At 43.7% G+C, this 15557-nt stretch overlaps 1 protein-coding gene and 1 long non-coding RNA gene across 8 annotated transcripts in view; one reads left to right on the plus strand and one right to left on the minus strand.

The window, feature by feature from the left end:
• The window catches only part of LOC120243929, a 29777-nt gene extending 16285 nt beyond the window's left edge, over window positions 1-13492 (minus strand). The window contains exon 1 of the long non-coding RNA XR_005531437.1: window positions 12784-13492. This is a non-coding gene — a long non-coding RNA (uncharacterized LOC120243929). The remainder of the gene's footprint in view (window positions 1-12783) is intronic.
• Window positions 13493-13559: 67 nt separating this feature from the next.
• Window positions 13560-15557, plus strand: part of MSANTD2 (Myb/SANT DNA binding domain containing 2) — a 33359-nt gene continuing 31361 nt past the window's right edge. For all 7 annotated transcript variants that reach the window (XM_039250159.1, XM_039250160.1, XM_039250161.1 and 4 more), the window contains exon 1: window positions 13560-15200. In XM_039250159.1, the coding sequence (XP_039106090.1) occupies window positions 14439-15200 (762 nt within the window). In that variant the 5' untranslated portion in view covers window positions 13560-14438. The remainder of the gene's footprint in view (window positions 15201-15557) is intronic.

Consider the following 15557-nt stretch of genomic DNA (forward strand, 5'->3'; position numbering starts at 1 on the left):
GAAAACGTTGGAAAGAGGAAGGTGAGATCAACAGTGTCAAATATGGCTGCCAGTTCAGGTAAGATGAAAATGAGACCGTGCCTATAGAACTTGGCAAGATGGGGGTGCCTGGGTGGCTTAGTCGGTTAACCGTCCAACTTCAGCTCAGGTCATGATCTCACAGCTCGTGGGTTCCAGCCCTGCATTGGGCTCTGCGCTGACAGCTCCGAGCCTGGAGCTTGCTTCAGATTCTGTGTCTCCCTCTCTCTCTCTGCCCCTTCCGCTCATGATTTGTCTCTCTCTCTCTCTTTCAAAAATAAATAATGTTAAAAAAAAAAAAAAAGAACTTAGCAACATGGAAGGCATCAGTGACCTTGACAAGAGCAGTTTCACTGAATTTGTGAGGGATCAAAGCCTGACTGGAGTTGGTTCAAGAAAGAGTTTGGGGGGGCACCTGGGTGTCTCAGTCGGTTGAACGTCTGACTTCAGCTCAGGTTGTGATCTCATGGTTTGTGAGTTCGAGCCCTGCGTTGGGCTCTGTGCTGACAGCTCAGAGCCTGGAGCCTGTTTCAGATTCTGTGTCTCCCCCTCTCTCTGTTCCTCCCCCACTCGTGCTCTGTCTCTCAAAAATAAATAAATATTAAAAAAAAGAAAGAAAGAGTTTGGCAGGGAGCAGGAGGAAGGAGGTAGGAATTGAACATGAAACACTTAAACACTTTTGAGAAGCTTTGCTTAAGAGGGAAGGAGAGAGGATCATTTCTGGAATGGTAGTGTGAGGAGCTCTGTGGATCGTCTCTGCAGTGAAACAGCCATAGCTGGTGAAAATTATTTCTTAAAAAACAATCTTTCAGTCCCTCTAAATTGTCCCATCTAGCAGACAAAGAAATATTTATTCGGGAAAAGTGTATTAGATCTCTGTTTGAACAGGGAGAGTCGGTGGCACTTAAGCCACAACACCCCTCCCCCTCTGGGCCACTCTTCCATCTCAGCTGGATGGAGACTCTGCATGGCAGCAGTGGCCATGAAGACAGGGCTTCCTTTCTTCCCAGCTCCCAGCCACTGACTGTGTTATCTCTCTGTGCAGGGCAGGCCACAGCACTTTCCATACCTCCAAGCTCTGTGTGGCAGAGGTTAAATTCCAGGCAAGTGCTGCCAAGACGCTGAAGTCTCTCTTCCTTCACCTGGCCTCTTGTGTAGGTCAGAGGCTCTACGCAGGCAGGGTAGTCCTAGAACACGGGGCCCTTATCACTCACAGATCAGAGGTTCCACATGGCCAGAGGCAAGCCAAGAAGATCAGATGGTTACTGCCCCCACCCTGTGCCCTGCAAGGGAGCTCTGAAATAATTGGACCACTGTCCCTGCCACCCCCAATAGTGTAAAGACTTGGCCCAGGAGGAGAGGTGGGCCACAAAAACAGAAAGTGCCAAGGCTCTCACCAAGGGAGCTCGCTTTATTTGGGACACTGGTGTGAGGAAGTTCAAGTCTAAGGGCACATTTGAAAACAATGGAGATTTTGGTGGTAAGCAATTAAAATGCCCGGTAGCTCCAGGAGGATGATAAGCTAAATTGTAAGCCAAGTTTACCAGAGAGAACTGGGGAAAAAGAGTCAGCTAAGAACAGCACTCCTGGGGGCCAGACAAACCTCAAAAGCTACCTCTGCAGGGGGAGCCTGGCTGGCTCAGTCAGTGGAGCATGCGACTCTTGATCTCAGGGTTGTGAGTTCGAGCCCCACAGTGGGTGTAGAGATTACTTAATGAAATCTTAAACACACACACACACACACACACACACACACACACAACCCCTGCAAAGAGGACCAGATTTGACTGGTTCCCACCATGGGACAATATGTGTCCTACTCCATTATAGAAAACAGTAGACCAATCAGCTGGCAATTAGTGGAACCTAACTGTCAAGTATGAATGTAGATGTGAAAATCCTAAAAAGATAAAAATGCCAATAAACTGAATCCAGCAACATATATAAGGGATATTCTAACCAAGTAGTATTTATCCCCAAAATACAAAATTGTTTAAACATCTGAAAGTTCATTAATATAATTCACCATATCAGTAAAGGACAAAAAGCACATGATCATCTCAATAGAAGCTGAAAAAGTATTTGACAATATCCAACACTCTGATATCCCTTCATGACAAAAATATTCAACAAACTAGGACTAGTAGAGAATGTCCTTAACTTGATAGAGGATATCTACCAAAAGCTCATGGCGAACATCATTAATGGTGAAAGACTGAATGCTTTTCCTCTTACCATCAGAAATAAGATTCCGATAATTACCTTCTAGCCAAGGCAATTAGGTAAGAAAATGAAGTAAAAGACATTCAGATTGGAAAAAGAAGTAAAATATCTCAATTTTTAGATGACATGATCTTGTATATAGAAAAACATGAAGAGTTGACTAAAAAATTATCAGAATAAACAACCTCAAAAAGGTTGCAGGCTACAGATCACATACATCAATAAGATTTCTCGATACTAGCAATGAACAATCTGAAAATGAAGTTAAGAAAATAATTCCATTTGGAGTAGCATCAAAAAGAACAAACTACCCAGGGATATATTTAACCACAAAAAGTATAAAACTTACACTCTGAAAACCACGAAACTTGTTGAAAGGATTAGAGAAGACCTCAATAAGTGGAGAGATATATTATTTTCATTGATTAGAAGATTTAATATTGTTAAGATGGAAAATTGATATGCAGATCTGTTGCAATTACTATCAGATATATGCTGGCTTTTTTGGGAGGCAGGGAGAAGCACAAATTAACAAGCTGATGCGAAAAATTCATATGGACGTACAAGGGACCCAGGATAGCCAAAACAATCTTGAATTTGAATAAAATTGGAGGACTCTCTTTACAATTTCAAAACTTACTATAAAGCTACAGTAATGAAGGCAGTGTGATTATGGCAAAGTGATAGAAGATCAGTGGAATAGAATTGAGAGTCCAGGGGCATCTGGGTAGCTCAGTCAGTTGAGCATCCAACTCTTAATTTTGACTTAGGTCATGATCCCTGGGTTGTGGGACCAAGCCCCATGTAGGGCTCCACGCTGAGTGTGGAGCCTGCTAAGGTTCTCTCTCCCTCCCTCTGCCCCCCTCCCCTGCTCACACTTTCTTGCTTTCTCTAAAATAAATAAATAAATAAATAAATAAATAAATAAATAAATAAATAAATTTATTTAAAAAATTGAGCATCTAGAAATAAACCTCACATTTACAATCAATTGATATTTGACAGGGAGCTGGGCAAAACAATTCAATTGGGAAAGAACAATCCCCACAAACAGTGTCACGACAACTGGATACCCAGATGCAAAAAAAAAAAAAAAAAAGTTGGACCCCTTCCTAATTTGACACAAACAAATGCATCAAATAATCTAGTCGTGCAGGAAAGTGAGAGAATGAATGAAATACCATGTTCAACCATATGAAGGGGCCGCTTGAGGCCAACAATCACCATTTAAGTGATAGACAGACCAGTCATTTTGCTTGGTGGTTTTCTCCAACCACCAGCAGGTAGGTACCACTATGATGCAGGGTGCAGAGGCAGGCAGCTGGATTTAAACAGGATTGCGATTTTGCCAATGAGTGCTACAAAGACAGAAAGGAACAAGTGAATGAAAGATAATGGCCCTCATTTACAAGGGCTGAAGGTGCAAGATGGGGACAGCCAGGGTTGACTAGGAGCGAGAAGGTGTACAGAAGGGTCAGAGAAGAAACTGAGGATGTAGGGAGTTTTTCGACCACTGATCACAAACACCAGAGGACACAGGAGTTTGAAGGGATGGGCAATGGAATCAGGAAAGAGAATTTACAGTGTCTCAGGGTTATTAATTTCCAAGGCTTTTAAGATGTCCTTATATTCCTGTAAGGAGTGACTTAAACAGGGAAAAGAGCGTGATGAGATTAGTTCTGTTGGTCCCAAGTCTGAGAGAGGTGGCAAGGCTGTCACTGTTGTGTTGGGTCAGGGTTTGGGGTGGGAGCAGCTATCTTCTATTCTTTTTTAAGTTTATTTATCCACCTTTAGAGAGAGAGAAAACGGACAGGCACGTGCCCACACACATACACACACACACACACACTCCCTCCGCCTACCCCCTGCACGTGAGTTGGGGAGGGGCAGAAAGAGCAGGAAAGAGAGAAATCCCAAACAGGCTCTGTGCGCTATCAGCTATCAGCGCAGAGCCCTACAAGACATGGGGCTTGAACTCCCAAGTGAACCGTGAGATCATGACTTGAGCTGAAACCAAGAGTCGGATGCTCAACCAACTGAGCCACCTGTGAGCCCCAGTAATTATTCTTCTATTAAGTGCACTTGTTATCTTAACTATGCTTCATACTTTCCCAAGAGGTAGGCATTATGTTCCCATTTGGGAACAAATTGTCACAGTGCACCTTCCATGTTACAGTGCCCACAAGTGCTTACAGCATGGGGCAGAGGGAAAATTATTGCATTACTTCTTCCAACACTTCTTTTTACATTAACTGGGTCTTAAAAAGCAGAATTAGACCTGTAAACTCAAAGAACAGCCTGATCGTTGCCAGAGGGGAGGAGGGGTGAGAGGATGGGCAAAATGGGTGAAGGGGAATGGCAGGTACAGGCTCCCAGGTATGGAATGGGTCAGTCACGGAATAAAAGGCACAGCATAAGGAATACAGTCAATCATACTGCAATAGTGTTGTAGGGGGACATATGGCAGCCATACTTGGTGGTGGGCACGGCATAACGTTTAAACTTGTGGAATCACTATGTTGTACGCCTGAAACTAATGTAACATGTGTCAACAAAATTAATTAAAATAAATAAAAATTTAAAAATTAATTAAAAAATAACTGACTTTGTTTCCTTAGATATCATGAAACCATCATTTTTTTGTGTGAGAAAACAAAAATCAACAGCAAAATGAAAAGCCAGAATTAGATATAACCAGTTTTAGACCCTGTTGCATATCATTTCAACACTTTTAACAGTTAATAAATTGTATGGAAGCCTATTTTTCAATAAATTATTAATAAACTTTTTTCCCCCTTAGAGCAGCTCTTGGTTTACAGAAAAATTGAACAGAAAGTATGGACATCCTCCTCGCCCTGCAGTTTCCCCTATTATTAACATCTTGCTTTCCTGTGGTACATTTGTTACAATAGATGAACTGGTCCTGATACATTACTATTAATTAAAGGCCACAGTTTACATTAGCATCTGCTCTTTATGTCCTAGGATTGTATGTGTTTTGACAAATGTATAATGTCAGTATCCATGCGTATGTCAGTGTCATATGGAATATTTTCACTGCCCTAAAAATTCTGTGCTCCACCTACTGCATCCCTTCCTCCCTTCCTGCCCAACCTCTGGCAACTACCTTTCTCGTTCTTTCCTCATTGTCTCCATTGTTTTGCCTTTTCCAAAACATCATATAGTTGGGATCATGTAGCTTTTCATGCTGGCTTCTCTCACTCAGCGATATGCATTCCTCTGTGTCTTTTTATGGCTTTATAGCTCATTTCCTTTATTCGTTGTGTGGATGTACCAGTTTTTTGTTTTGTTTTGTTTTTTTCCATTCACCTATTGGAGGACTTCTTGGTTGCTTCCTGCTTTGGGCAATTATGAATAAGGCTATTACAAGCATTCCCATGCGGTGTTTGTGTGCACGTAAGCACCGCTGTTGGATCTCGTGGTAAGACTATGATTAGATTTGTAAGTGTTGTACCATTGCCTTGAAATCCATTGTTTCATATATTTTGTCCGGTTTTCTAGCTACTTAAGATAGGAGGGTATGTCTAGTCCCTGTTATTCCATCTTTGTTGATGGTGAAAGCTTCCCTGACACAGTTATAAGTGCTGGACCTATGAGAAGAGAACAAAATGGACACTCTTTGGCTTCAGACAGTTTTATGTTCTAGAAGGGAAGGGTAGACAATAAATACATGAAAGAAAAATAAATATGCATAAATAAATGATTTCAGAAAATGTGCATTTAAAAAAATTCTTTTTATTTATTTTTGAGAGAGAGAGAGAGAGACAGAATGTGAGCGGGGGAGGGGCAGAGAGAGAGAGGGAGACACAAAATCTGAAGCAAATTCCAAGCTCCGAGCTGTCAGCACAGGGCCCTACTCGGGGCTGGAACTCAGAGACCGCAAGATCATGACCTGAGCCAAAGTCAGATGCTTAACTGACTGAGCCGCCCAGGAACTCTGAAAAATGTGTATTGATAAAATAAGATGGTAAAGTGATAGATAAGCAGATAGAAAGGCATCTCTGGAGAGGTGATGTTTGAGGAGACAGATTACAAGAAGGAGGCTACCGCTTGAAGAGTTAAGAGTGTTCTAAGACAAAGGATCTATGATAACTCCAAAAGCCTCAACACAGAAGGAAGCTTGACTTGTTTGGTAGGACATATACAAGGCCAGTGTGGCTGGAGTATATTTGGGAGATGAGGTTGGTGAGGTAGGTAGGTTGAGCTTACAGTAAAAAAATGGCCTTGTAGACCACTGTTCCCATTACCTATCACTGCATAACAAAATATCCTAGAAGTTAGTGGCATAGAACAACAACAATCATTAATTTTGCCCATGAATCTGGGGACACCTGAGGTCAGCTAGGCAGCTCTTACTGTGGGGTCTCTCACAGTCAGGTGGTGGCTGAAGCCAGGATTATTTCAGAGCTTCTGCATTCACATGTCTGGCTAGGAGACAACTGGAAGCTGGAACATTTCTGGCTCCTTGGCTTTCTCTCTCCACATGGACGTGGGGTAGCTCAGTTTCAGTGGCTAAAGGTTTTCAGAGCAAGAGAAACTGGCAGAAGCTTCAGGGTACTTCCAAACCTATCTCTGAAAGTCACACAGTGTCCCTTCTACCATATCTGGTTCATTGAGGTAGTCACAAAGATTCACTCAAGTCCAAGGGGGAGGGAAAGCAGACTCACCTTCTTGGTAGAAGAGTGTCAAATAACCTGTGAATGTGTTTTGAAGTCACCATGGTCATTCGAAAGGGTTTGGATTATATTTTTACAATGAGCCGAAATTGGATGTTCAACCAACTGAGCTACACAGGCGCCCCATTGATGGGTTTTTAACAAGGGAATGACATGTAATGACTTACAATTTTAAAAGACTGTTCCATCAAGATTACTAGATACAAAATAAAGACGCAAAAATCAATTGTATTTGTACACATCAGCAAAAACAATTAGAAAATAAAATTTAAGAAATAATACCCTTTATAAGAGTGTTAAAAAAATATACTAACTACCCAGAGATAAATCCAACAAAATGTCTAAGACCTTTGTGTAGAAAACTATAAAATTTTACTGAGAGAAACTAAAGACTAATGAAGAGATATCATGCCAAGGATATATTCCAAGAGATATGATTTCTTTTTCTTTTATTTTAGAAAGAGAGTATGAGCAGAGGAGAGAGGCGAAGGGAGAGAGAACCTTAAGCAGGCCCCATGCTCACTGCGGAGCCTGATGCAGGGCTTGATCCCAGGGGAGAGCCCAATGTGGGGCTCAATCCCACAACCCTGGGATCATGACCTGACCCAAAATCAAGAGTCAGACACTCAACCAACTGAGTCACCAGGCGCCCTAAGAGATAGCATTTTCAAGGACTATAAGACCAATTATTATAAAGATGCCAGTTTTTCTCAAATTGGTCCATAGATTCAGTGCAATACCAATCAAAATACCATGGCTTTTTCTGGAGAAAAATTCTAAAATTCTAATTCTAAAATGTATATGGAAATATTAAGGATCAAGAATAGAAAGCCACTCTTGAAAAAGGAGGAGGAAGAAAAGGAAGAGAGGAGGAAGGACTTTCTCGACTTGACATAAGCCTTATTATAAAGCCAGTGTGACTCATTATTGTGGCAGTGTGATATTGCAGCAGGGAACACAGAAAAATAGACAGACAAACAGACCAATGTAATAAAAGAGCTCAGAAACAGACCCATGCACATATGGATACTCGATTTAAGTCAAAGATAGCATTGCGAAGGGAGGGGGGAAAGGATGGTCTCTTCATAAAATGGAGCTGGAATAACTGGGTATCCAAATGGAAAGAGGGAAGAAGGGAGGGAGGAAGGCATATACTCTTGACCATATGCGCTGGGCGACATGTACAAGAATGTTTGTAGCAGCATTACTCATAATATCCTAAATTAGAGACACCCAAAATTCAACAGGATGGATAAATAAAATTCATAAAATAAGAGTATTTTACAGCAATGAAAATGAATAAACTGTAGTCTCATACAGAATAGATGACTCTTAATTAAAAACATAATACTGAATGAAAGAAGCCAGATACACAATACATGTGATTTCACTTACAAAAAAAATCACAACCAGGAAAAAAATTTAGTGATGTAGGATACAGTGGTAAAATTATTGGGGGGGGGGGGATTCGACCAGCAAACATTTGTTTTTTTCCTGCATTGTTATATTTTTTAAAATAATGCAAAATTTTAAAATTCAAAAAAAATGTAAAAGGTCAGATTTCTGGCCTTTCTTGAAAGTTGGAGGCTTGGCAAGGCGGGCCTAAATTCCCCTCTGGCAGTGCTTGGGTGGATGAGAGATACAGTAATAAAATTATAAAGAAAAGCAAGTCAATATAGCTGTTATCTCTATAAAGGAGATAGGGGTTAACATGAGGAAGGGATTATGGGGCAAATCTTCTAGAATGCTAGCTACATTCTATTTCTTTAACTTGATGGTGGCTATGTGCTATTTGCTTTATAATAAACTACAGAGTAGCTGTACATGCATGTTTCAGGTACTCCTTTATCTTCATGTTATATTTCACAAGAAAAACGTTTTAAAAAACCAAATTCACCTTGGCTACTGTCTTAGCAGACAGTGCAAGTAGGAAGTCCAGTTGTCCAGTAAAGACATGATGGGGGCTTGGACTAGAGTTGGGAAGTAGTCAGATTTAGGAAAGATTTCAGAGATAACAGGACTTGGTGTGGAATATGAAGGGGAAAAAAAGCTGAAACAGCAAGCACACTGACGGTCATAAAATATAGCAAGGGAGTAGGTATATAATAGAATTAACAAAGCTTTGGAAACAGAAACATTAATGTGAAATGCTAAACTGTGTGAGTGGATACTAGATGGAGAACTTTTGTCCAACTGATTAGGAGAGGCTTCAGAGAGGGGCACTTGGGTGGCTCGGTCGGCTAAGCATCTGGCTTCGGCTCAGGTCATGAGCTCACAGTTTGTGGGTTTGAGCCTCGCGTCAGGTTCTGTGCTGACAGCTCAGAGCCTGGAGCCCACTTCGGATTCTGTGTCTCCCTCTCTCTCTGCTCCTCCCCTGCTTGCACTCTGTCTCTGTCTCTCAAAAATGAATAAATGTTAAAAAAAATTTTTTTTAAAGGAGGGGCTTCAGAAGAAAGTTGGAAATACAAACACTGGACATAGATGAATATGCACTGGGGAATAGATGGTCGTTTCAACAAATGGTGCTGGGAAAACTGGACAGCCACATGGAAAAGAATGAAACTGGACCACTCTTTAAAAATAAACTTCAGGGGCGCCTGGGTGGCTTAGTCGGTTAAGCGTCCAACTTTCGCTTAGGTCATGATCTCGCGGTTCGTGGGTTCGAGCCCCGCGTCGGGCTCTGTGCTGACTGCCAGCTCAGAGCCTGGAGCCTGTTTCAGTCTGTGACTCCCTCTCTCTCTGACCCTCCCCTGCTCACGCTGTCTCTCTCTCTCTCCTAGAAATAAATAAAACATTAAAAAAAAAAAATTAAAAAAATAAAAATAAAAATAAAAATAAACTTCAAATGGATTAAGGACCTAAATGTGAGATCTGAAACCATAAAACTCCTAGAACAGAACATAGGCGGTAATTTCTTTGACATTAGCCATAACAACATTTTTCTGGATATGTCTCTTAAGGTAAGGGAAACAAAAGCAAAAATAAACTACTGGGACTACATCAAAATAAAATGCTTTTGCATAGTGAAGGAAACCATCAACAAAATGAAAAGGCTCCTAATAAGTAGGAGAAGATATTTGCAAATGATACATCTAAAAAGGGTTCATATCCAGACTATATAAAGAACTGATACAATTCAAGACTAAAAAAACTCCACAAATAATCCCTTTACAAAATGGGCACAGGACCTGAACAGATATTTTTCCAAAGAAAATATACAGATGGCCAACACACACATGAAAAGATACTCAACATCACTAATCATCAGGGAAATGGAAATCAAAACCACAATGAGAGATCACTCTATACCTGTCTGAATGGCTAAAATAAAAAAGACAAGAGGGGTGCCTGAGTGGCTCAGGCAGGTAGTCCAACTTCAGCTCAGGTTATGATCTCACTGTCTATGAGTTCAAGCCCCACGTCAGGCTCTGTGCTGACAGCTCAGAGCCTGGAGCCTGCTTCGGATTCTGTGTCTCCCTCTCTTTCTGCCCCTCCTCTACTTTCACTCTGTCTCTCTCTCTCTCTCTCTCTCTCTCTCTCTCAAAAATAAATAAACATTAGGGGTGCCTGGGTGGCTCAGTTAGTTTTAAGTGCCTGACTTCGGCTCAGTTCATGATCTTAAAGTTTGTGGGTTCAAGCCCCGTGTCAGGCTCTGTACTGACAGCTTGGAGCCTGGAGCCTGCTTCAGATTCTGTGTCTCCCTCTGTCTTTGCCCTTTCCCTGCTCATGTGTGCTCTCTCTCTCTCAAAATAAATAAACATTAAAAAAAGTTTAAATAAACATTAAAAAATTAGACTAAAGGGGCGCCTGGGTGGCTTAGTCGGTTAAGCGTCCGACTTTCACTTAGGTCATGATCTCGCGGTTCGTGGGTTCGGGCCCCGCGTCGGGCTCTGTGCTGACTGCTAGCTCAGAGCCTGGAGCCTGTTTCAGAGTCTGTGTCTCCCTCTCTCTCTGACCCTCCCCTGATCATGCTGTCTCTCTCTCTCTCAGACATAAATAAAAAAACATTTAAAAAAAAATTAGACTAAAAAGACAAAGAAATATGTGTTGATGGATATGGAGATAAAGGAACCCTCATGCACTGTTGGTGGGAATGTAGATTGGTATAGCCACTGAGAAAATGGTATGGAATTTACTCAAAAAATTAAAACAGAAATATCATATGATCTAGTAATTCCACAATAGGGTACTTACCCAAAGAAAAATGAAAACACTAATTTGAAAAGTTATATGCACCCTTATGCTTATTTAAGCATTATTTATAATAGCCAAGACATGGAAGCAATTCAAGTGTCCATCGACAGATGAATTGATAAAGGTGTGGTATACACAGAATGGAATATTACTCAACCATAAAAAGGATGAGATCTTGCCCTTTGTGACCACATAGATAGGCCTAGACAGTATAATACTAAGTGAAATAAGTCAAAGACAAATAGCATATGATTTCACGTATATTTAGAATCCAAAAAACAAACCAAATAAACAAGCAAACAAAAAAGCAGAAACAGACTCATAAATACAAAAAACAAAGTGATGATTGCTGGAGGGGAGGGAAGTAAGGAAAAGCACCTAATAGATGTAGGAGAAGGGAAGATTCAGGCTTCTAGTTATGGAATGAACAGGTCATGGGAATAAAAAATTCAGCAAAGGGAAGATAATCAATGGGGTGAAAAAAAGAATGAAAAGTTGAGAAAACAAAACTGGGCATAGATTGTGGAGGAAATGGAAGAGGGGATGATACAATTAAAGGGAGGTAGTTGACAGACTACAGGTAGATACTGTGTATTGTTCTGAACTCTTTTGCACATTATTTTGAGACATTGCATACATTACCCCTCAAATAGGCTTTTAATCTACTCATGCTATCATCTGAATCCACAATGAAAGGTGTAGTACATTACTTCCAACACATGCCAGAAAGTCTGACTGAACTATGAAACCTTGAACAAGCACATCACACAGCTCCTAGAGCCCAGGACCAGCCATGGTCAGCCAGCATGACAAGCACATGATCCGGGTTGACTGTGCAGCAATGCTTCCATACTGTGTAGTACATATTAATAGCTTTTATGTTATTGAACTAATTTTAACATTAGGATGTTACTGGAAATTTTATTTTTGGTACCTTTTCTCATTGGATAGACTGATGAGCTGGGGGAACAAAGGCGGGGGGTAATATAGAAATGATGTCTAGAAACAGAAGTTTGTGGGAAGGGAGACTTCCCAGTCAACCCACTTTATCTAGGAAGGCTTCCTGCATGAGTCAGAGTTGATTTGAGAATCATCCAGAATTAACAATAGAAGGAGGGAGGATCTTTTTCAGGCTTGTGGGAAAATGAGAGCAGGATAAGCAGTGATTTTAAAACTCTTTGGAGTCTCTGATTTAGGCATGACTCTCTCTTTCAGACGCATTAAATGTCTTATGACATTAAAAAATGTACTGTTGGGCTGAATGAGAGTGAACTTTGCTTTGACAGGTGTTTGAGATGCCAAAAGAGCCCTTAAAAGAACTGAAAGTGAAGACACTGAAAGCTAGTGGAGGACAGAACAACCAAGGGAAGAGTCTCTATTAATAGACTAACCTACAGTGGTCCTCCTTATCCACAGAGGATTGGTCCAAGACCCCCAGCAGATGCCTGAAAGCACACATAGTCCCCAACTCTACATGTACTACGTTCTTTCGCATACATACATACCTATGATAACGTTTCATTTATAAATTAGCCATGGTTAGAGAGATTAATGACAATAACAAAAGCCCAATTACAACAATGTGTTGTAATAAAAGTTACGTGAACGTGGTTCCTCTCTCTCTCAAAATATCTTATTGTACTGTACTCACCCTTCCTGCGATGATGTGAGATGAGAAACTGCCTACATGATGAGATGAAGACAGTGACTGACAGAGGCATGGTGAGGTAGCCTTAGGCTGCTATTGACCTTGTGGCCATAAATCAGGGTGATCCGTTTCCTGCCTGCCTTTGGCACTGGTAACTGAAACCCTGAAAGTGAAATCACGCATAAGAGGGGACTGTTGTAGAGCCAAAATAAGATAACAGCTAATGTTCATCTAATGTTTACTGTAAACCAGGCACACTTCTAAGGGCTTTACCTGTATCGACCCATTTAATTGTCACAGCAGTGCTGTGAGGTCATCCCCATTTTATAAGTGAAACCTAGGTACTGAGAGATTGCTAAACTAAACTGGCTGAGTTCGCACAACTGGAATTTGAAGCCAGGCATTCTGACTCCAGAATCCGTACTCTTCACCAAGGTGTCTTTTTCTTAGAAAAAGAGGAAAAGATAGCATAAATTCTGGAACTTCTTTATGATTCGTCATACTGCAAACTATGGTGGCATTTTAATATGAAATACAGAGATGGTTATCTCCTCTACTTCACCCCTATTGCTTATTCCTTTGGCTTTCTAACCATATTATTCTCTAGGGTGATTCTAGGGTGTAGCTGACCTCAGCTCTATTTTATATTATTATTATTTCATTTTATTATTTTTTAGCAGTCTCCACACTCAGCAGGAGCCCAACACCGGGCTTGAACTCACCACCCTGAGATCAACACCTGATCTGAGATCAAGAGTCGGACACTTGAGGGACTGAGCCACCCAGGCACCCCTTCAGCTCCTTTTTCCTTTTTAATCTAACATATATTTGCTTTAAAAAAAAATTCCACATATTTGAAAAAGATCCGGTGAGGGTTTTAAATTAAGGATTCAAGATAAACAATCAGATACTTGGCTTTGAAGATTATTGAAATACCTTACAGCTACTATTGGATTTGGCGTGCTAATGTTCATTAAACTGCAGCACTTTGAGGATTGTTCAGGAACGGCTGGTAAACTAATTACCAGAGGTCACAAGAGCTGCCATAATTGACAGTCTTCAAACTCCTTACACTCCGGAGTGTGAAATGCAGCAGGAAAACGAGGCAACTTCCAAATCAGGGAAGATGGAGAATGGTATTACAAAAGTAACTTTCCTGCCGGGCTCCAGAGTTCCTACATATTTAATAAGCTACAAACTACAAAACGCGATAAAGCCATCGAAGCTTTTCCACACATGGTCACACCTACCCAGGCTAACGGGAAAACAGATCTTAACTGGAGCCAGAGTTGCTGTTCCTCAAATAATGCGCAAGGGTTTCCTGAAAAGCCACAGCGAACCAATTCTAACCCGGTCCACAACTGCTTTTTAAAGTCTCCCCCAGAAATGCTCTCCTTCGGCCGCGGCGCTTGCTGGGCGCTTGCCGGACTAGCCCTCCGCCTGTTTCCCCATTCTCCGCTCTGGACGTCAGCCTCGGCGCCCCGAGGCCAGCGCAGAGGGAGGGGAGGCAGAGCGGAGGGAGAGAGGAGAGCGAGCGAGGGAAATGGTCAAGTCCTCCTTAACTCTGGGCCCCCTCGCGGGCCTCACCCCTCCTCCCGGGGGCTGAGATTGGAGAGGAAGTGGGAAGGCTCCAATCTGTTCCTCACACCAGCGCCCTCATGCCCCCACCCTTCTCCGCAGCTCGGGGCTTCGGCGCGCCTCATCCCCGCCCCTCACCCCGGGAGAGGAGCGGGCGCCGCGGCAGGGCTCGCGGAGAGAGGCCGGGGGAAGCGGACTGTCTCCGCTCGGCAGCAGGGGCCCGCAGCCGCCCGCCCCCGGGCGAGCCAGGCCCGAGGGCAGCCCCGGAGACCGCGGCGGCCGGATGCGCGGGCGCGTCACTTCCGGGCGGTGCAGCGGCGGCCGCTTGGAAGATGGCTGCGCCCTGTGGCTCGGAGCTGCCCGCCAACTCGCCGCTAAAAATCCCGAAGATGGAGGTGCTCTCCCCGGCTTCTCCTGGTGGCCTGAGCGACGGAAATCCATCGCTGTCCGACCCTTCCACGCCTCGGGGTGCCTCCCCGCTCGGGCCGGGCAGTGCGGCGGGCTCGGGGGCAGCGGCGTCTGGGGGTCTCGGGCTGGGGCTGGGGGGCCGCAGCGCCGCCTCGTCCTCGGTCTCCTTCTCCCCTGGTGGCGGCGGTGGCGGGGCTGCGGCAGCCGCCGCCGCCGCCTGCCGGGGCATGTCGTGGACGCCGGCCGAGACGAACGCGCTCATCGCAGTGTGGGGCAACGAGCGGCTGGTGGAGGCGCGGTACCAGCAGCTGGAGGGAGCCGGCACGGTGTTCGGCAGCAAGGCCCCTGGGCCAGCCATGTACGAGCGCGTGTCCCGGGCCCTGGCCGAGCTGGGCTACGAGCGGACCCCTTCCCAGTGCCGGGAGCGCATCAAGGTAACCGGCCGCCCGGCCTGGGGCAGCGAACCAGAGGCAGAGAGAAGGCGGGGAAGCGGGCCTCGGGGGCGGGGGCCGGTCTGAGCGCAGGGCTCCCCTCCGGGGCCCGGTGGGCGATTCGCATCTCCTCCGCCTTTTTCTTCTTTCCCTGGGAAGGGGGCTTTTTTCCAGATGGCCGCCAGCCCGTAGGTTTCCTGAGTTTGAAGTTGGGCGTGTCTGCCGCCGCCCCTCTTTCTTGCAAATTGATGTTCCTACGCTCTGAAGTTGGTAGTTTCTCATTGTGCGCTGTGCGGCAGTTCCCCGTGTCGCTGGCGCCTCTCGCCCCCACCGCCGGGGCCCCTCGCTTTGTTCCAGGCT

The sequence above is a fragment of the Hyaena hyaena genome, unplaced genomic scaffold (genome assembly GCF_003009895.1).
Source record: "Hyaena hyaena isolate Hyena2069 unplaced genomic scaffold, ASM300989v1 scaffold_364, whole genome shotgun sequence".
NCBI lineage: Eukaryota > Metazoa > Chordata > Mammalia > Carnivora > Hyaenidae > Hyaena > Hyaena hyaena.